Raw genomic sequence first — 23,012 nt, 5'->3', positions numbered from 1 at the left:
GTATTTTATGTTGGGTCGGTGGAGTATGTTCTTGGGACAAGACAAAGAAAGCAATGAATCTAGAGGCATTCATGTGTGAGGAGTGTAATTCTTTAGTGAGAGCCCTGCGTATGCTTCTGTTTCTTGTAAATGATATTAGGATTTTGAGAAATATCCCATGTTCATGTTTTTGATGCTTCTGCAGATCTTCCTCAGGAAGAAACAGATTGTGCTTTTGTGAATGTTTTGTCTCGTGGTGACCTGTCCTCCCTCCGCTGGATCTCTTCTCCCCTGCGACATTTTCAGCCAAATAATCCCAATGTCCAGCTCTGTAAAGTTTATAACGCATCTCTCAACTTCCGAGATATCATGTTAGCAACTGGGAAACTACCTCCTGATGCCATCCCAGGTAAGAATGCTCCATGTCCCACTTCTTGACACTTTCACCCAAGTTTATTCTGCCCAGTAGGGATGTGTGTGGCCAGTGTGGTTTAGTCTTCATTTTAAACAAAGCTTTTGCAATTTTTTTCCATATTCATGATTTTGTGTTTATGTTACCATCCTGCTTATAATCGAACGAGAAAAACGCCCAAGTTCCGACCTAAATTGGGAGATGGACGTTTATCTCACAAAAACGAATAACGTGGTATAATCGAAAGCCGAACTTGGATGTTTTCAACTGCACTCCATCGCGGAAGCGTACAAAGTTGACGGGGGAGTGTCGGAGGCGTGGTGAAGGCGGGACTGGGGCATGGTTATCACCCGAACAGAGATGGGTGCCCTTCGCCGATAATGGAAAAAAAGTATGCGTTTGTAGCTAGAATTTAGGGCACTTTTCCTGGACCCTGTTTTTTCACGAATAAGGCCCCAAAAAGTGCCCTAAATGACCAGATTACCCCCAGAGGGAATCGGGGATGACCTCCCCTGACTCCCCCAGTGGTCACTAACCCCCTCCCACCACAAAAAAATGATGCTTCACAACTTTTTATTTTCACCATCAAATGTCATACCCACCTCCCTGGCAGCAGTATGCAGGTCCCTGGAGCAATTGTTAGGGGGTGCAGTGGACTTCAGGCAGGTGGACCCAGGCCCATCCCCCCCCCTAACTGTTACAATTGTGCTGCTTAATGCTTAGTCATCCAACCCCCCCAAACCCACTGTACCCACATGTAGGTGCCCCCCTTCACCCCTTAGGGCTATAGTAATGGTGTAGACTTGTGGGCAGGGGGATTTGGGGGGCTCAACTCACAAGGGAAGGGTGCTATGCACCTGGGAGCTCTTTTACCTTTTTTTTTTGTTTTTGTAACAGTGCCCCCTAGGGTGCCCGGTTGGTGTCCTGGCATGTGAGGGGGACCAGTGCACTACGAATCCTGGCCCCTCCCACGAACAAATGCCTTGGATTTATTCGTTTTTGAGCTGGGCGCTTTCATTTTCCATTATCGCTGAAAAACAAAAACGCCCAGCTCACAAATTGTCGAATAAAACATGGACGTCTATTTTTTTGCGAAAATAAGGTTCAGTCCGCCCCTTCACGGACCCGTTCTCGGAGATAAACGCCCATGGAGATAGACGTTTTCATTTGATTATGCCCCTCCATGTGTGCTCAGAAGTACTCTGCTTGCATTTTTTAATTTTATGCACTTACATGAACCAAATGCATGTTCACAAATACATACCTCTATTACCCAGTGTACTGTATATTAAGAGACAGAACTTGCATATTTTAGAGGAGAGATGCTGTGCTTCCTTTTCTTAGAGGGAAATCAGATGCAGGGCAAAAATGAGGGTCACAGTTTGAGCTTACATTGACTGACATCTCCTCAGGTAGCACCAAATTTCTAAAGATGTAAAGCTCAGAAAGGGGAGTTAATACATAATTTTGGGAGGTGTGGTGTAATTAATAAGCTCTAGTCTAGAGTGCTATAAATAAGGGTGATGTATGGTTCTACCAAATGTGTGTACTCTTATGGAGTTATCTAATCTTAATCTATATCACCATGTGGTGAAACCAGTATCACCATCCCTGCTTGCTGCACTAAAATATATTGCCAAAAACTGGAAGAAAGAACAGTCGCTTGGTTAAACCAATGGCTTTTAAAACTGGGAATCCAGCAAGCTTCCTCCTTTTAAAGATCATCCAGGTTCAGTTTGTTTATTATTGAACTAAAGGTCTTATGAGAGATACAAGGGAAAATGATGTCTTACCTGATAATTTTCTTTCCTTAAGTCGTCCAGTCCAGAACAAGTGGGTTATGTCTATTGACCAGTGGGTGGAGACAGAGAAAGAAAAGTAATTCCAAGAGATTTGCCCCCAAAAGGTATCGTGCAGCCATCTTCAGTATTTCAAGTAGCCAAGCAGTAGTGCTCATGTTCATAATGTTTGCGAAAACATCATATATATGGCAGAACAAAATGCTGTGCTCAGCCAATATCAATTCTAATAATGTAGGCATATACTCTATCAACATGCAGTGAGTTCACTGCATCAGGAGATGCAAGCAGTGGCGTACTTCAGAGAAACAAAAACATCTTCAATTATATCTGGAAAAGGAAAGAAGAAAACACTATTGAGTGCAAATAAAATTAACGGAGTTTCTGGACTGGTCTGATAGGACTGAAGGAAAGACAATTATCAGGTAAGACATAATTCTCTTTTCCTTTTTATCCATACCAGACCAGTCCAGAACAAGTGGGATATAGCAAAGCAGTAGCCGTAGAGCGGTGGGACTAGATGTTCAAGCCAAAAACTTGTCCCCATAACTTTTAATGCCCAACATACAAGTGACAGTATGCAATTATATGGATATAGATAGCTGGCATTTCAAAGAAATAGCACAGCTAAGCTATCACTCTGGAGAAGAGAACCAAAATATCCCACTTGAAAAGAGATGTGAATGAACCAGATTGAGTAGAGTGCTGAGCCACCCAGCCCAAGCAGAGTCAGGCTGTCTAGCCCAAGAAGAGCTGAGGCATCCAGCACGAGGAGTCAGCTAAACTATTCAGCTGTAAAAGACAACTGAACTAATAAGTCTTCAGAAGACAGCTGACTATACAGCTGGGGAGGAAACCCTTATATGGGGGGGCATGCTTCTGAGTGTCAGCCGAGCTCCAGCAAGGCTTTAAAAGATTTATCTCTTAGGTCATGTCCTGCTCAATTCTTTCCAAAAATACTACGATTAGGGGGCATGCAATGAAGCTATAAAGTAGTAAATTTACTACGAATTGGAGAAAATGTTTATTCACTCAATATGTAATTAAACTCTAGAGTTCGTTGCCAGAGAATGTGTTAAAGGCGGTTAGCTTAGCCAGGTTTAAAAAAGGTTTGGACAACTTCCTAAAGGAAAAGTCCATAGACCATTATTAAAATGACTTGGGGAAAATCCATTGCTTATTTCTAGGATAAGCAGCATAAAATGTATTTAACTTTTTGGGGATCTTGCCAGGTATTTGTGACCTGGATTGGCCACTGTTGGAAACAGGATGCTGGGCTTAATGAAATTTGCATTACAAACCGTACGAGGAGAGACTTGCCAACCTGAAAACATGTATACCTTGCAGAAAAGGAGAAATGGGGGTGACATGATACAGACTTTCGAATATTTGAAAGGCAATAATCCGCAAACAAACCTTTTCCGGAGACGGGAAGGTGGTAGAACTAGAGGACATGAAGTGTGGCAGACTCAGGAGTAATTTCAGGAAGTATTTTTTTCATGGAGAGGGTGGTGGATACATGGAATGCTCTCTCACGGGAGGTGGTGGAGATGAAAACGGTAATGGAATTCAAGCATGTGTGGGATAAACACAAAGGAATCCTGTTTAGAAGGAATGGATCCACGGAATCTTAACGGAGATTGGGTGGCGACGCCAGAAATAGGGAAGCGAAACTGGTGCTGGGAAGACTTCTACGGTCTACACCCTGATCGTGACTGAATAGATATGGATGGGCTTGAGTGTAAATTTTAAGGGGCTTCGACGTTGGCTTCAGAACATTTAATATAAGAAGAGTACTGGGCAGACTTTTACGGTCAGTGCCCTGAGAAAGGCAGAGACAAATCAAACTCTGGTATACATATAAAGTATCACATACCATGTAAAATGAGTTTATCTTTTGGGCAGACTGGATGGACCGTACAGGTCTTTATCTGCCGTCATTTACTATGTATGTATGTTACTTGGTCAGGAGCTGGCAGAGAAGCACCAAAGGGGAGCTGCACAGTCCATCAGCCATTTGCTTGGAGATGGAGAAAAGTACTGAGGATTCTGTGGCTGGACAATACCCTTTAGGGGTGAATCTCAGTTGACAGACATAACCCACTTGTTCTGGACTGGCCTAGTATGAACAAAAAAGAAATGATGTTGAGGTATGATTCAGCTAGTTACAATGTGATACAATACAATTGGCATTTCTATCCCACGTTTACCCCTAAGACGTCTATGTGGTTTACAAATAAGTAACTAGGCATTCCTAGGAAAATACATTTTCTGGTAAAAACATTTACAAACTTTCTAAAAAGGTAAGTTTTAAGCGTTTTTTTCTGAATTGTTTATAATTCAGTGATTCAATGATCTGCTATAACTTACTATTTTTTTATGGGGCAATTTTCAGAGTATTTTTTACCTGCAAACTTTGCACTGTTTGAAAGATTGTATTCCTTTTTCAGTTGTAGCTCAAGGTGACTTACATTCAGATACAGTCACTGTTCCCTCTAAGCTGAGCAGGAGTCCTCCACCTACAGTCCTGCCAGTGGGGGTGATGTTTCACTATCACATTTTCATTAGTGAGGGACAGACAAGCTCTACACGACTCCAGAGAACCTGCCCGTCCTAATGATTGAAAACACAATATTGAAGCAGCGCCCCCCACAGGCAGCAGTGCAGTCGGAGGACTCCTGCTTAGCTTAGCCAGAACAGTGGTACAGTGGGTATATTGCTATCCCCAGAGGGCTTACAATCTAAGTGTATGTATTCCCTTTAGAACTTGTGGGGTAGATTTTACAAGGAATATAAGACACTTAGACTTGAAAATATTATATCTCTGTGTGTTATTTTTCAGTTCCACCCAAAACAAGCTCTTGGAACTGCCTTCCCTGAGCCTGGCTAAAAGTGCATGTGTTATGGAAGAGTTGGCATAGATTTTTCCATACTGAAGGGGGCAGTTTTCAAACAGATACATGGCTTTCAAATGCAGTAAAAGTATGTTCACCAGCTGTAGTGTATGTACTCTTGGCTGCGTTACAATCAGCCCTGCCCGTGGATGAGTTTAAGTCAGGGGAGGAAAATAACTTGCAGGAATGGGATTTTCAAAAGTATGCAAACTGTTCTGCCCATGACTGACCATCAGCACAAAGGGCAGGGGTAAAGTCAGTGAAGGCTTTTAGTAGGTAATTCTACAACAGGAGCACCTAGGATAAGGTGGGTAAGAGGCAGCTGTTTTTATAGAACAGAAAATGCAGTTATGTGTACGGAAAACGGTAACGGAGTTCAAACATGCGTGGGATATGCATAAAGGAATCCTGTGCAGAAGGAATGGATCCTCAGAACCTTAGCTAAAATTGGGTGGCGGAGCAGGTGGGGGGGAAGAGGGGTTGGTGGTTGGGAGGCTAGGATAGGGGAGGGCAGACTTATACGGTCTGTACCAGAGCTGGTGATGGGAGGTGGGACTGGTGGTTGGGAGGCGGGAAATACTGCTGGGCAGACTTGTACGGTCTGTGCCCTGAAAAAGGCAGGTACAAATCAAGGTAAGGTATACACATATGAGTTTATCTTGGGCAGACTGGATGGACCGTGTAGGTCTTTTTCTGCCGTCATCTACTATGTTACTATGTTACTATGTATGGTAAGGGAAAAGGGGATGGGACTTGATATACCGCCTTTCTGTGGTTACAATCAAAGCAGTTTACATATAATATACAGGTACTCATTCTGTACCTTGGCAGTGGAGGGTTAAGTGAGTTGCCCAGAATCACAAGGAGCTGCAGTGGGAATCAAACCCAGTTCCCCTGGTTCTCAGGTATCCGCACTAACCATTAAGTTACTTCTCCACTCCAATCATTCACACCAGCTCTATTGCTGCTTTAAATGCCTGTGCCTAGATCTCAGCCAGAACATGTTAAGTTATCAGATACTATCATTTATGTGCACATCTATACTCTACCCATGCAAACTTAAATGGCTCAAATACAGCTGTTTACACCTGTTCCTGTCACCTAAATTTACACCCTTAATGCCTGGCCATTCTCAAAGGCACGTAGCATTGATCATTGACCTTTGACAACTGGCACAATGTAGGAGATAAAAAAACCCCCAGATATTTTGCATATAACCTGGGCTATTGAAAATTACCCACTTTTCAGGTAGTACTGGTTAGGGGACATTTCATGAAATTAACTAGTAACAGATTTTGAACACATTACATTAATACACATTAAGTTGTGGAGTAGGTTGTCAAATGAGTTCTATCCCACATTAAGGCCTGTGGAATAGCTGAGTTTTAAAAAAAGATTTGAATAATTTTTTTTGAAGAATGGGACAATTATCAGTTAGCCAGGTAGATGTGGGATAAACACCTCTTATTTCTTTGATTGAGCAGATCTCCCATTAAGGTCTTCTGAGTGTCTTCAAGTGACCTGGAGTAGTCATGTCAGAGCAGGATGGTAGGTTCAATGATCTGATCAAACCTGCTTTTATCAAAGACTTTGCAAAATCACTGGGCTTGAGTTATTAACTTTAGCTTTCTGAATGGGACCGGGAAGAAAGTTTAGTGGCTAACTCTAGGCATCTAAGCATTAGCAGACCAAACTCTTTCTCTTCCATCATTTATACAAGTTGCCTAGTTAAACAAGGAACTTACACCCCCCCCCCCCCCCCCCCCCCCCACTTCAGTAATCTCTTCTCCCACACATGAAAAGTTTCATCAGGGGATGCTGGCATGTCCCTCAGAAACCCCCCAATCTTCATTTGAAGGCAAAAGTTTAGGAGATGAAAGCAACAACCCTCTGCAGTGCCTCCTATCTTAATACGTATTACTTAATACTTATTTTTATAGGGCTAATGGACACATAAAGTGCTGTACAGTAAGTGTCCCTGCCTCAAAGAGCCAACAATCTGAGTACCTGAGGCAGCGGGGAGTCACAAGGTCACAAGGAGTATCAGTGTCAGGAATGAGATTTGAACACTGGTTTCTCTGGTTCTCAGCCCATTGCTCTAATCATCAGCCCAATGTCCCTTTCACTGCTGGTTTGTTATGGCTTTCCTACCCACTGATTGTAGTTCTTCTTTCTGATTCCCTTCTAGTGTTATTGTAAACCACTTTGCTATGTCTTTGGTCCACGTTAAAAGGTGGTATATTTAAGTCTCCCATTAAACTAAAAAAAACCAAACCCTTAATTATAATGGCAGTAGTAGAATTAAGTGTCAATCACGAACCCTTTCAGGAAGTTAATTATCTTCAAGAGACGCATTTGTGCCAAACCATTCTTCTGGTGACAGTTTTCAAAATAAAATCGTTTTCACTATCTCAGGTGATGTAGCATTACAGCAATCTATGCTGGGAATGGAGTTTTCAGGTCGTGACTCCACTGGCAAGAGGGTCATGGGACTACTTCCAGCCAAAGGACTGGCTACTATGGTGGATTGTGACCAGCGATTCATTTGGGATGTTCCGGAAAACTGGTAAGTTTGTTCTTGATATTTCGTAATTAACCTAGTGAGAATTGTCTTGTGGTATGACATATATCAAATTATGTTTCTATCACCTAAAATCGTTTCTTATAAAATACAATCCATGATCATCTAAACTTCAGGAAATCACTAAAAACCAACCTCCCTCTTCAAAAAGGCCTATCCCAATGACCCTACATAAACCTCTTCAACAAGCAACACAGCATGACTAATGATCGTACTGGACAACACACAACCTTCATCCCTTCCGACCCTCCACATATACCTAATTCGATCACCATACAACCTTGTATATGTTCAACCGATTGGGCAAACGCCTTTGACGGTACTCTGTAAGCCACATTGAGCCTGCAAATAGGTGGGGAAATGTGGGGTACAAATGCAACAAATAAATAAATAAATTTGAAAAGGTTGTGATATTTTTTTTAATAATTTTGTTTTTAATTTTCAAATGCACATAAAAATTACAAACATCAAACCAATAGTTCTTTCCATGGACCAGTCATGTAGAACAATATCTTTGAACATATTTTTACAATATTTCTCCCCATGCTCCCCCTCCCCCACCTTACAGTCTACAAACTTTGATACCTTTCCCTATTATTATCTGTACCTAACTCCAAAATTCCCAGACCCCTTATTTTATTTCCCAAGATTACTTTACTTTTCCTGATCATTATAATCAAAATATTCATCCCTCTAAACTTGGGTGGTTTATGGTATTGTGATTTTCCTACACCTTAGTACTTTCCATGCTTCTCCCCTCCCTCCCTGATCGATCCTGAAGCAACCCTTCCTTCTATCCACTTCTTCATTTTCATGACTTCTCACAGGTATTCTTCCTCCAATACCACAAAAGGTTCGTCTTTGGCCACTGAGTGCTACCTATAAGTTGCAGCAATTTTAAACCGTCCTAGAAACATCTTACAGTTTCCCTCTGGGGTAGCTTGTTCTTATCCAGAGTCTACTGCTGTGCACCTTGTCTCCACCATATAGTCAACCTTTGTTCTTTCTCAGTTCCCCCCATGACTGGAATGTTTAGTAAGAAGCATTTAGGATCCACCTAAAGACTACCACATGTGGAAGTAACTGCCAGTTTGTCCACTTTTCCACAAACATATGCCATCTCCATGGCACAGATCTCCCTGGTTATGCCATCTCTATATCTTCACTGGAATAACAGGTTCTATAAAGCAGCTTATACCCATTGTTCTGCAGGGGGGCTGAATATTCCACCCTTTCCCCCTTGTATAAATTTCCACCCTTTCTCCAGCAACCTTTCTAAATCTTTGTCCATCTTTCCATTACAGATGCTTTGTCTTCCTAGAGCTCCAGTAACCAAGCATACAAATTACACTGCTTTAAATTTTGACACAGACCCTTCATTTCCTGTAACCTTTGCTTTTCTACCCAGACTTTCTCCTCTAGCAAATACTTCCTGTCACAGAACACCTAGCACTTGCCAGGGGTTAATCCTGCGGCCACCTGGAGGGTCTGTCCCCAGCACTACTCAGGTGCGCCTCTGGGCGAGTCTCCCACTCTTACGTTATTCCCTGGTGATTTCTAGGACACTGGGGCCACATTCTCAGGGGTCCCACAGTTCCTGGAAAGCACCCACAGACCCAACAAACAAACCACCAGGATTCTTAATCAGTCCAGGACAACAGAGCCAATAAACTAACAGGTTTATTGTCACAGTAGATCAGTGACACTTGAAAAACAGGTAAAAAGATACAGCAAGCAAAACAGATAACTAAAGCAAGGATCGACATTAAAACTAACACTTGTTACTACCTGGGTAGCATCTGGTGAATTTCAGGAAATTAGCTGCTCATTGCCTTCATGCCTTTCAAGTAACCTAAGGGTCTCTTTTATCGAACTGCACTAGTGATTCTCACGTTGCAAGTGAGAGGAAGCCTGTAGGAATTGAATGGACTTCCTCTCATTTATTGCGCTGATATCACTAGTGCGGCTTTGTAAAAGAGACCTGAAATAGAATTTGTCTGTTTTTCCCTGTTCCTGAGTCTTCATGCTGGCTGTGCAGTGCCTCCACCTACTGCCTTATCATACTGTTCCAAGTCTTTTGTTTGTCATCTTGGGTCTTCATATCATCATGTTGATTGGCATGTTCCTTAAAACAATGGGCTATGCTTGCTACTACTATTTCTGACCACATCTAGTTGGATTTTGATATCCACCATGAATTATTATTATTTGTTGCATTTGTATCCCACATTTTCCCACCTATTTGCAGGCTCAATGTGGCTTACATTGTTCCGTAATGGCGATCGCCAATTCCGGAGTTAGAGATACAAGTGGTATTACATTAAAGATCATAATTGTCATAGTAAATTAAGCAGTCAAGTAATTAAGAGTTCATATTCGGAATTGGAGGTGGAGTAATATTGTGTTAGAGTTCATTCGTGGTAGGATAGACCTTGTTGGTCAGGTATGGAAAGTTAGGTTTTATCTCGTACAGGCTTGAGTTTAGTTGTCTGGTAGTTAGGATGTTTCGTTGTGATATGCCTTTTTAAACAGGCTGGTCTTCAGTGATCTCCGAAAGTTAGTTAAATCACAGATTTTTCTCACGGTGAGTGGTAGTGCATTCCATAGCAGCATGCTTATGTAGGAGAAGCTGGATGCATATGTTAGTTTATATTTTAGACCTTTGCAGCTAGGGTAGTGGAGGTTCAGGAATGTGCATGCTGATCTTTTAGTGTTCCTTGGGTAAGTCTATGAGGTCTGACATGTAGACTGGGGCTTCTCCGTAGATAATTTTATGAACCAGTGTGCAGATTTTGAACGTAATACGTTCTTTAAGTGGGAGCCAGTGTAGTTTTTCTCTTAGGGGTTTGGCGCTTTTGTATTTTGTTTTTCCAAATATGAGTCTGGCTGCTGTGTTTTGGGCTGTTTGGAGCATCTTGATGATTTGTTCTTTACATCCAGCATAGAGTGCATTGCAGTAATCTAGGTGGCTTAGCACCATTGATTGTACCAGGTTATGAAATATTTCCCTTGGGAAGAAAGGTTTTACTCTTTGAGTTTCCACATTGATTGGAACATTTTCTTTGTTGTGTTTTTTCGCATGGCTTTCTAGTGTGAGATTTTGATCAATTGTAACTCTGAGTATTTTCAGGCTCTCTGAAACAGGAAGGGTATATTTAGGGGTGTTTATAGCGGTGGGTTTGTTCATGTTGTGTTGTGATGAGAGGATGAAGCATTGTGGTTTTTTTCCGCATTGTTTTAGTTGGAAGGCATCCACCCATGAATTCATGATTTGGAGGCTGTGATTAATTTCATTAGTGATTTCTTTTAGATCTTTTTGAACGGGATGTGGATCGTGACATCATTTGCATAGATATATGGATTGAGGCCTTGATGGATAACGATTTGGCTAGAGGTATCATCATTAGGTTGAAAAGAGTCAGTGAGAGTGGTGATCCTTGAGGTACTCCGCATTCTGGTTTCCATGGTGCTGATATATTCAAATTAGATATCACTTGGTATGTTCTTGCGGTTAGGAAGCCATTGAACCAGCGGAGAACTCTTCTACCAATATGCATGAGATACATTTGCATATCCTGGCTCTTCATTGTATGCAAAATTTTCTCATGCATATTCATGGTGGATACCATGAAAACTCAACTGAGCATAGAGGCCCAAGATAGAGTTGGGAAATTCTGCTGTGAGAGAATTTAAATTAACAATTGATATTACCGCTTATATTGTCAGGGAACAACCACATGTACTTTTCACTGTAGTTGAGCTAGGCAGCTTTCAGTCAGGCCATTTTACCAAGTCAAATACCTGGTTTAGTTAAATGACTTTGAATCTTGCTCTCTACAATTTATCACAGATCATAAAGACCACGTTAAAAGATTTTACATGGATAACTAAGCAGTTATCCAGGTAAATTCAGTTATCATGACTGAAAATTGCTCTCTCTAGGTGCATTTCCCAGGTTAAATGGTATAGGATAAGACTAGGACCTTGGGAGGATGGGGAAACTTTTTTTTTTATTTTGAAACGCCTCTGTATCATTCATGACAGTGTTTGCAAAATACTGCAAAGCCAGCTCCAAATTTCCTAAGGAAAATTTGGTGGATAGTTGTCTCAGTATATAATCTCATGGCAGAATAAAATTTGTCCTCTTCAAAGATGGTCCTGATGCTTGTTTTGTCCTTAGGACCCTGGAAGATGCTGCTTCTGTGCCTGTGGTGTATGCCACTGCTTACTATGCCTTGCTGGTTCGAGGTCGAATGAAGAAAGGGGAGAGTGTGCTCATTCACTCTGGGTCAGGGGGTGTGGGTCAAGCAGCCATCGCCATCGCTCTGAGCATGGGCTGTGTGGTCTATACTACTGTAGGTGAGTGCTGATTTTCCATTGCCTAACTCGGCCTCTCCCATCCTGGTGAACCTCCCATTCTGTTTCCAGCCTACTCATTCTCCAGTTCCTTTTTCATCTCACTTCGCTTTCTCCCACCCAGACTCCCATTCAATATTCTGGCTCACTCTTCATTCCAATTTCTTCTGTAATCTGATCAGTATTTCTTTCTCTTCTCCTTCCCTGTGAACTTGCATGGATCCCCCTCCCTCCCTTTCTTCTCCCATGAGGCTTTGCTGTTACAGATTTCTTTGCAGTGAGCTTTTTACTCTCTTACCTTCCAGATTTTCCCTCTCTTTAGCAAATCCTACTTTTACCCCCTCCAGCAAGCCTTCCTTTTCCCAGTGCTCGCCTGAGTGAAGCCTTTTCACTACTTGCCCAGATCACATTCTTTCCCAGCAAACCTCATTCCAGTGGACATCCATTCTGAGTGGTCCTAGTCTTTTCTACAGATCCTCCTGTCCTTCTGACTCTTTCCTCGGTCTCCTCTATCATTCACATCATGTGTCCTTCTCATAACTTAGCCCCCACAACCCTCCATATTCTTTCATGACCCTTTTCCCAACACTGCAAGACCCCTTATTCTTTCTACCAAATCTTCCTGTCCTACTCAAGGGGGCCCCTTACTTTGTTTCAGACATGTCCTTCTGTTTTTGCTTACCTCATTGCTTCCTTTCTGTTTCCTTTGTTGGGTCTTTACTGGACATTTGACATTAGAAACTTTTTGCTACAGGTTCTGTGGAGAAGCGAGAATATCTGCAGGCTAGGTTCCCAGAGCTACATGAAAAATGCTTTGCTAATTCCAGAAATACATCCTTTGAGCAGCATGTGCTGAGCATGACGGGAGGAAAAGGTGAGTGTCCAGAGAGCAATGCAAGAAACCATGATCCTGATGGTTATTCTCCTCACCATTTCCTATTTCTGGACTATATGTGATATACAATGCATTGATAACTTTTTTCCACAACTCCTATTTGCAAAATATAAGTGTCAACCAAAAAAATATATCAGCTGATATATTTTATTTTACTAAGGAGCTTATTTTTGAATCATATGGATGTCTATATGCTTGAAACATCCAAATCATGATTTTGCAAAGGCAGAAAAGGGGTATCCAGTACTGCAGTATGTCCAAATAGCAAGGTGGTGTGTTGTGGGCGTGTTTTGGGCAGGACTAGGGAGGGCCCAAAATCAGGACATCCAATAGCGATTACTGAAGGGGAGGAAACACCCAAGACTTTAAAAAACACATCCTAAATTAGACCTGTTTCAGTCAACTTCCAGGGAACAGAAAGGTGCTCTGATTGAGCAACTGACCACTGGAAGGATTAAGGCATGACACCTCCTTAATCCCCCTCCCTCTTCCCTGAAAGGGGATACCAGACTCTAGAAAAGCTTCAAGTATTATAGGCATTCTTAGCAAAGGAGAAAGCAAGTCTGAGGAGTCGTCTGGTGGTTTGTGCAATGGATTGTAAACCAAGGGACCCGGGTTCAAATCCCACTTTAAGTCTTTTTTTATTGTGAGCCATCCAGAAACAGAAAAATACCTACTGTACCTAAATATATGAGACACCTGCAAGGCTGAAGGCTATTGAAGGGGTAGATCAGCTTTTAATCTTATCAATAGCAGACATCAGCTTTTCTGTTAACAAATTAAAGTTTTCATTTATAGTGAGCCAACATAAAGATCTGCATATAAAAACATCCCAGCATAACTGTACTCAGTGAGGTAATAAAAACATTGTAAAGCAAAGGAGAAATAGGTGATCCTTGAGGGACTCCACAGGGAAGGACCCAAAAGGGGAATGAGCAGCTATCCTTCCTGACCATATACCATCTATTCCTCAGGAATCCATCAAACCATTTTAATACTTTCCTCATAAATCTAAATCCCTGTAATCTATCTAGTAATAAGTCATGGTCCATGGTCTCAAATACAGTGGAAACATCAAACCAACTGCATTCGATCTTCATGTGTAGGTCTCTATATTACTCGGAGAACAACAGGTCTGAGTGCTTATTAGCACAATATTTGAAGGGGCAGAGGCATAGAAGTAGAGTGGAGGAGTGGCCTAGTGGTTAGGGTGGTGGACTTTGGTCCTGGGGAACTGAGTTCGATTCCCACTTCAGGAACAGGCAGCTCCTTGTGACTCTGGGCAAGTCACTTAACCCTCCATTGCCCCATGTAAGCTGCATTGAGCCTGCCATGAGTGGAAAAGCGCGGGGTACAAATGTAACAAAAAAATAATAATAATAATTAATTATGTGGGGGAGTGTCATGCCTGTGATTCAGGCATTGTCTCGGAGTTCCTTACATGTTATGAAAATTTATTTATTTTTTAATGTATTTATACCCCACATTTTCCCCACAGACATGCAGGCTCAATGTGGCTTACATAAACCAGAGAGAGAGAGAGAGATCTCCGGGTGAAATCAGATAGAAATGAGAATAATAGAGTAGAAGGGCAAGAAAGAAAGAGAGAATACTTTACATAGAACAGTACAGAAGACTAGGACTAAACAGGATCCGCATACATTTGTATATGTTTCTGAGATTAATTTTACAAAAGTGGATTTTGATGCTTTTTTGGGGGTAATCATCCACATGCAGTACTCACTGAGCAGCAGAGTGAAAAGTTGGGAGTTCAAACTGAGGATACAGAGGTTTGTATGGCAATCAAAGCTCTATCACGTGGAAAGGCGCCTGGTCCTGACTGTTGAGTTTTACTTAGCTTTTCAGGATTTGTTGATTCCCTATTTAGTAGATTATTACTGAGCCTTATTAGATAGGGGTGGAGACAGAAGGTCTTCTGGGGAGTCTCAAATAGTAGGTGAAGGGGAGAGATGAAGATACCGAAGGAGGAGTGAGATGCACAGGAAAGCTGATCATTTTGTTTCTCTTTTCCTGCAGGTGTTGATTTGGTTTTAAACTCTCTCGCAGAAGAGAAACTGCAGGCCAGTCTGCGCTGTCTTGCTCGGCATGGACGCTTCCTGGAAATTGGCAAATATGATCTTTCCAACAACAGCCCACTTGGTGAGACTTAGATCTGGAATGTTCCACTACTAAAGGCTAAAGAATTAAATGCTTCCTTTAGTACAGATGTTCTCAACACACAGCACACATAACTCCAAGGGGTATGCGAGACCTCAGCAGAGGTATGTGGCAGACCTTTCCCTGCTCCCCACCGCTGCTGTTGCTGCTTCTCCAGTCCAGTCTCTGAGCACGCTCATAGTATATGAGATGAATGTGATATAAAATATGCACACTTGTCTTGATATGTTCCTGCTGTTCTGGGGTCAAACTGTAGAAGTCTACCCAGCACTGCCCTTCCTTCCATCAAAGCCCACCCCAGCCCTCCACATCTGTCTTTCCATATCAGGACACAGACTATAAGTGTGCCCAGCTGGCCTTACTTCCCAGCTACTGGAATTACTTTCTAAATACCGCTAAGTTTTTCTTTTGATTCCATACTCTTTCCATTTAAGGATCCTTTGAGTTAATCCCATGCATTTTTGAATTCTGTCACTTGAGTGCATGTAATATTATGTGCCTTGTTAAGGTTACCAGACCTCCCTGATATAATGTATGCATCTTATTTTCCTCTCCAACGTACATCTCTGGGAGTGGAAATGTATAGTGAAACCCTTTCCGTATGGACTGTTAGCCATGTTGAGGAAATTATTTCCAAATGTAAATAGTTTTGAAGATTGTCCTGAAGCACCTAAGTATAATCTAAAAGAGAGAGCGAGTTAATACCTAAAAAAGGACTTAATGTGTATAGCAACTGCTGATTAAACCTATATGTCCCCTATCCATGGATTTTCAGTGGCTTTATCTGGACAGTGCACTTGAACCCTGGAGAGAAATCTTCTAACTTTAACGAGACACATTCTTTTATGTGCATTCAGGTGGAGGGGTTCCTGGGTGTGTGGGGTGGGGGTGGGGGTTAGGCAGTACTGTACAGAGATGCACACTGGGAGTAATTTTAGGACTTAATCATGCAAGAGTTCTTTAATGTGTTCACATAGGTGCTTATAAAGTTGGCCAGGGATGTAGATATGTAAATGTAGACACTCAAAAACATGCAACTTACTTACATAAGCATTCGCAGGGGGTGGAGAATGAGCAGATAAGGGAGCATTTGTGCATTGTAAGTACCAGCACATGCAAACACAAGAGTACTGTGGCCTTGGAGCAGGTGTAACTCTATGTGGGTTTCAGGAGTGCTGTTCTATACAGGACATTGACCTTCGCTATGGGGTAGTCTGTAATCTGTCTCATAGGGGATCTTTTACACCCCTGTATGTCCAGCCTGTCCTCTTCTTTCCCCACACATAGCCCTCCTCTCACATGCTGTACATGACAAACTCTTTCTCATGCCTCTCTAGGAATGGCCATGTTCCTGAGGAACGTGTCATTTCACGGGATCTTGCTGGATGCCCTCTTTGAGGAGGGAAACCGGGACTGGGAGGATGTGTCAAACTTGCTAAGAGCGGGCATCAGAGATGGTGTTGTGAAACCCCTGCGGAGTACTGTCTTTCAAAAGGAAAATGTAGAAGCAGCCTTCAGGTTCATGGCACAAGGGAAACATATCGGCAAAGTCCTGATAAAGGTAAGAGGAAAGATTCAACTTTCTTTCTTAATATCATTACGTTTTCTGTGTCTTGTGCAGTCATATAATACAGTTATGGTTGGTGACGATCTGCAAATTATTTACATCAGAGAAGCTCCCCGTTCCACACGCAGGACCCAAAAAAGGCTGGCAGAGCGCCGAAGTTTCAATGTGTGGTTGAGACGATGGTGCAAGGATGAAGGATTTAGATTTGTTAGAAACTGGGCGACATTCTGGGAAAGGGGGAGATTGTACCAAAAGGATGGGCTCCACCTTAACTAGGATGGAACCAGGCTGCTGGCGCTAACTTTTAAAAAGGAGATAAAACAACTTTTAAACTAGAATGGAGGGGAAAGCTGACAGTCGCCCAGAAGCGCATGATTCGGGGTGTAGTATCCTTGAAGGATTCTATTCAAACAGGACATTTAGGGAATCCCAGTAGAGAGGTTTCAACAATGCTGAAATTAAGCCAATGCTGAAAGTAAGTAAGGAGAGAACAGGATAAAGGATGCATATTGTCCCCTTTAGCTTCTAAGCATCTTGTAGATCAAAGGAAAAAAACACAGCTTGAAGTGCCTGTATACAAATGCTAGAAGCCTACAAAATAAGATGGGAGAGTTAGAATATACAGTGGTGGAAATAAGTATTTGATCCCTTGCTGATTTTGTAAGTTTGCCCACTGACAAAGACATGAGCAGCCCATAATTGAAGGGTAGGTTATTGGTAACAGTGAGAGATAGCACATCACAAATTAAATCCGGAAAATCACATTGTGGAAAGTATATGAATTTATTTGCATTCTGCAGAGGGAAATAAGTATTTAATCCCTCTGGCAAACAAGACCTAATACTTGGTGGCAAAACCCTTGTTGGCAAGCATAGCGGTCAGACGTCTTCTGTAGTTGATGATGAGGTTTGCACACATGTCAGGAGGAATTTTGGTCCACTCCTCTTTGCAGATCATCTCTAAATCATTAAGAGTTCTGGGCTGTCGCTTGGCAACTCGCAGCTTCAGCTCCCTCCATAAGTTTTCAATGGGATTAAGGTCTGGTGACTGGCTAGGCCACTCCATGACCCTAATGTGCTTCTTCCTGAGCCACTCCTTTGTTGCCTTGGCTGTATGTTTTGGGTCATTGTCGTGCTGGAAGACCCAGCCACGACCCATTTTTAAGGCCCTGGCGGAGGGAAGGAGGTTGTCACTCAGAATTGTACGGTACATGGCCCCATCCATTCTCCCATTGATGCGGTGAAGTAGTCCTGTGCCCTTAGCAGAGAAACACCCCCAAAACATAACATTTCCACCTCCATGCTTGACAGTGGGGACGGTGTTCTTTGGGTCATAGGCAGCATTTCTCTTCCTCCAAACACGGCGAGTTGAGTTCATGCCAAAGAGCTCAATTTTTGTCTCATCTGACCACAGCACCTTCTCCCAATCACTCTCGGCATCATCCAGGTGTTCACTGGCAAACTTCATACGGGCCGTCACATGTGCCTTCCGGAGCAGGGGGACCTTGCGGGCACTGCAGGATTGCAATCCGTTATGTCGTAATGTGTTACCAATGGTTTTCGTGGTGACAGTGGTCCCAGCTGCCTTGAGATCATTGACAAGTTCCCCCCTTGTAGTTGTAGGCTGATTTCTAACCTTCCTCATGATCAAGGATACCCCACGAGGTGAGATTTTGCGTGGAGCCCCAGATCTTTGTCGATTGACAGTCATTTTGTACTTCTTCCATTTTCTTACTATGGCACCAACAGTTGTCTCCTTCTCGCCCAGCGTCTTACTGATGGTTTTGTAGCCCATTCCAGCCTTGTGCAGGTGTATGATCTTGTCCCTGACATCCTTAGACAACTCCTTGCTCTTGGCCATTTTGTAGAGGTTAGAGTCTGACTGATTCACTGAGTCTGTGGACAGGTGTCTTTCATACAGGTGACCATTGCCGACAGCTGTCTGTCATGCAGGTAACGAGTTGATTTGGAGCATCTACCTGGTCTGTAGGGGCCAGATCTCTTACTGGTTGGTGGGGGATCAAATACTTATTTCCCTCTGCAGAATGCAAATAAATTCATATACTTTCCACAATGTGATTTTCCGGATTTAATTTGTGATGTGCTATCTCTCACTGTTACCAATAACCTACCCTTCAATTATGGGCTGCTCATGTCTTTGTCAGTGGGCAAACTTACAAAATCAGCAAGGGATCAAATACTTATTTCCACCACTGTATAGCACTAAATGATGAGGTAGATATAATAGGCATCTCAGAGACGTGGTGGAAAGAGGACAATCAATGGGACACTGTGTTAACAGGGTACAAATTGTATCGCAATGATAGAGAGGATCAAATTGGATTGGGGGGGGGGGGGGTTTGCTATATGTTAAAGAGGGAATTGAGTCAAATAAAATAAACATCCCACATGACACAGATAGCAGCGTGGAATCCTTATGGATAGAAATTCCATGTGTGAAGGGAAGGAGTATTCTTGTAGGGCTGTACTACCGTCCGCCAGGACGGAATGAACAGATGGATGAAGAAATGTTTACAGAGATTAAGAAAACTGGCAAATTGGGCAACACTATATTTCAACGGTTTTATTAAGATCAAGATAACACAGTGCAAACAGCTTATACCATTTGGAAGTGGAGGAGTAGCCTACTGGTTAGTGCAGTGGATTTTGATCCTGGGGAACTGGGTTTGATTCTCACTGCTGCTCCCTGTGACTCTGGGAAAGTCACTTAACCCTCCATTGCCCCAGAAACACTGCAAAGAATTTGCTCTATTGTGCTATTCAGAACAAGTAAAAGCATATGTGTGTACTCTGGCATTTGCTGTGATGAATAATAATGAGCCCCTTTTACTTAGCGGCGGTAAACCCAACGCAGGCTTACTGCTCGTTAAACAGGAAGTACTGCCGGGCTACTACAGCAGCCCGGTGGTGCTTCCTAACCCTAGTACGCCATCATACCCGGCAGTAATCACTGCCCGGTTACCACCGGGTTAGTGTGGGTGGTGGTAAGGGCTCCCCCCCCCAAATGGCTGTGCAGCAACCTGATCCCTGCTAGAAATGAATAACTAAGGGGGTCTTTTACAGTGGTACGCTAGCGTTCTTAGCATGTGCTAAGCACTTGAGACGCCCATAGGAATATATGGGCATCTCTAGTGTTTAGCGCACACTAAAAACACTAGCACACCTTTGTAAAATGTATTTGTTTATTTATTTATTTGTGACATTTATATCCCACATTATCCCAAAGAAGTTTGAGTTCAGTGTGGCTTACAATAAAGGGTGCATAACAAAGAATAATGCATAAGAAAGTAATTTGTTGTAAGAATCCAATTTTACAATACAGTATCATAAAAATACAGGGACAGCTACAGATGTTTAACATTTAGAAAATCTATTATTAACGAGAAATTGTACATGAAGCAAAGAGAAAGTTAATGGTAAAAGGAGTAATAACCAATTCAGGTAACAATTAGTTGTTTGAAATATGGTTGTTCTTTGTGAGGGTTTGCTTGAATAGGAACAATTTGAGGATTTTTTTGGAATCTAATATATTTCTTATTTTGGGTGGTAAGGAGTTCCACCATTTGGTTCCTAGGTAAGTGAAGTCTGCAGAGTGGACCCCTAAATCACTAACTTAGCCAGTTACTGTTTTTCAAGAGGGCCCTCTGTGCAAGTGCAGACTGCATGCAGCAGACAGTGCTTTAGCATGTAGCTGCAGGTCCTGTGCTAGCCTGAGTGGGGAGCCTGGGCCCTGTGCATCCACTGCTCTATGATTGAGCTGCATTAGGGAAGCTGACAGGCAGTGCAAGCCCATAAGGGTGCTGCAGCTCACCTGCAGTGGAAGCCCCAGAAATGCTGTGCTTCCCACCAGTGCACCCAGACTGCAGAGCAGATACTGCAAAGTGCTGGTGAGGATTGGCCATCTCAGCCAGACCTTAAAATCTCCATGCTTCTCTTCTGCTGAATAACTTTCTATTATTTTATTGGCAGATCCGGGAGGAGGAGAAGGAGATTCCTGTAGGTGAAGTTGAGCCTGTATTTCTTTCTGCTATTCCTCGAACCTCATGTCCAGCATCCAAGTCCTATATCATCACCGGGGGCCTTGGTGGCTTTGGTCTGGAGTTAGCTCAGTGGCTAATTGAGAGAGGGGCTCGAAAGCTAGTACTGACATCTCGCTCTGGTATACGATACGGTAAGTGGACACAAAACAAAGTACAAGAGGGTCGTTGTATTTTAAGCCATTCTAATAATCATGAACTTGGACACAAGTGATCTTCAGGCTGCTGTTGATACCAGGCTGTGATAAGGAGAATTGATGGGGAGAGGGGAAAAAAATCACGTAAGAACATAAGAATTGCCCTATTGGCTCAGTCCAAGCATCTGTCTGGCCCAGTATCCTGTTTCCAGCAATGGCCAGTCTAGTTCACAAGTACCTGGCAGAGTCCCAAAACGTAGCATGATTCCATGTTACTTAACCTCAGGGATAAGCAGTGCGAGACAGTACACCTCCCTATGTTTAGAGACATCAATTCATGTGCTCCACTGTCAATCAGTATACAACTGTGCACTCACTGATCGACCCCTGAGGAAGGCTTTTTTAAAAGCCGAAACACGGCCCGTGTAGGGTCAGAATAGAGTTTGTGTTTTGGATCATCTTATTCTGTTTGATCTCTTGAAGTTGGTCTCTTTTCCACTTCCTTTCGTGCTGTTGAACTTCTGTGGAAATTGTGAACTCCATTTGGCTTTGCGTATGATGATTTCTGAACATCTGGCATCAATAAAAGACAGACTTTTAAATTCCCGGTTGGGTATATATGCTAATCTCAGCATTGTTAAATGTTTCAGACATATCCATCGACTTGCTCCCAAAATGTTATTATGATCCAGAAAGAAGAGATAAGAGTTTTCGGTTTTGGCACAGTATAAGTCATCACAAGAACAAAATATCAGAAAGCCAATGGACTGCATACAGCCCATGTAGTTATGTTTCAGAAAATGATAGATCTACATGAAACCAAATATTTATTTTGTGTTATTTTGACTTATAAAACCACTTATCCCTGAAATATGCTCAAAACAGAAAAATCCATTTGTGTATCTAAAATGTAAACTTCTACAAAAGAGATGTGGTGAAGATGTGATTCCATGTGCCCCAATGAAAGGAGAGTTTAATTTTACTTCCATTTAATTTCAATATATTTCATCTTCAAAACACTAGACTTCCCAAAGCAGATTACAACAGGCAAGTAACAGAATAACCTCACTGAGATTTGGCCATGTATTATTGTATTGTATAGAACAGCGTAGAAACATGAGCACAAAATACAGAGAGTTTATTACTGCTGTTTCTAGCAGAACAATAATTTTTAATGCTGTTTTAGTGATTTTCAATTTTATTTCATGATATATATCTACATATGGGAAGCTTTCAAATAAGCTGTCAAAAAAAATCCACACATAGGCAGTCATAAGTGTTTGTTATTTTTTTATATAGAAATACCTTTGTCATCATAAGGAAAAATAAAGGCCTAGAGCACAGCACTAACATCCACAATACAGCACTGCAAATAACAAAACAAGCTCTGGAGCACTGACAAATACATTTTGAAGTATAACCCACCCACTTTCACAGACCCCCTCGAAAACTCCCCAACTCCCCTTACATTCCCCCGATCCCCTCCTAACAGAAAAAAAAACCATAAAACCTAGGAGGTTTAATAAAACAGCATAAAACTCACAAATTAGCGATTGCTATTGATTTGTTCTAACCAATATGGCAGCAAGCTCTGCCGACTGCCTTCAGCCCAGATAATGAGCCAGATAGATACATGTGGTCTCCTATCATTAGATCTCCTTGACTTAAACGAATAAAGTTATCTGGATAATGACTATCTTTCCCTTTAAGTTTAAGCCCCACCCCAGAATGCCTCCAGTCACGCCCTCTTCTAGCAATGTAACTTTTGATTGGACATTGAAACATTGAAATTCCTGGTCAAAAGTTATACATTGGTTTGCCCCAAATGAACAGAAAAAAAATGTACTTAATTCCAAAGTTAATTGCAAATCTACTTTTGAATAATGATCTCTGTAGTTCTGATTAGATTATTTTCAAGTTCCTGTTTTGCCCTTTCAGAAATCTTTTCCCTAAACAGTTACACTAATCACCTGTTACATATATAAAGTATATATGAATAGATGTGTATCTGGTACAGTATCCATAGAAATCGCTCGACTAGCTTCATTGAGAAATAAGAGCAAGTAGTAGTGTTTTAGATTTTTATTTCATAACCTCAACCTCACTGTATCGACTGTATGAAGAAACAGATTCCAACAGCTTCATGTAACAAGTAGT

At 42.1% G+C, this 23,012-nt stretch overlaps 1 protein-coding gene across 3 annotated transcripts in view; it reads left to right on the top strand.

The window, feature by feature from the left end:
* The window catches only part of FASN (fatty acid synthase), a 126,184-nt gene that overhangs the window by 78,356 nt on the left and 24,816 nt on the right, over positions 1-23,012 (top strand). For all 3 annotated transcript variants that reach the window (XM_030205194.1, XM_030205192.1, XM_030205193.1), the window contains 7 exons: positions 185-388; positions 7,500-7,650; positions 11,846-12,024; positions 12,776-12,895; positions 14,954-15,076; positions 16,432-16,655; positions 20,651-20,852. In XM_030205194.1, the coding sequence (XP_030061054.1) occupies positions 185-388; positions 7,500-7,650; positions 11,846-12,024; positions 12,776-12,895; positions 14,954-15,076; positions 16,432-16,655; positions 20,651-20,852 (1,203 nt within the window). The remainder of the gene's footprint in view (positions 1-184; positions 389-7,499; positions 7,651-11,845; positions 12,025-12,775; positions 12,896-14,953; positions 15,077-16,431; positions 16,656-20,650; positions 20,853-23,012) is intronic.

The sequence above is a fragment of the Microcaecilia unicolor genome, chromosome 6, assembly GCF_901765095.1.
Source record: "Microcaecilia unicolor chromosome 6, aMicUni1.1, whole genome shotgun sequence".
Taxonomy (NCBI): domain Eukaryota; kingdom Metazoa; phylum Chordata; class Amphibia; order Gymnophiona; family Siphonopidae; genus Microcaecilia; species Microcaecilia unicolor.
Note: the sequence above shows the minus strand (reverse complement) of the source record. Positions and strands in the feature narration are given on the sequence as shown.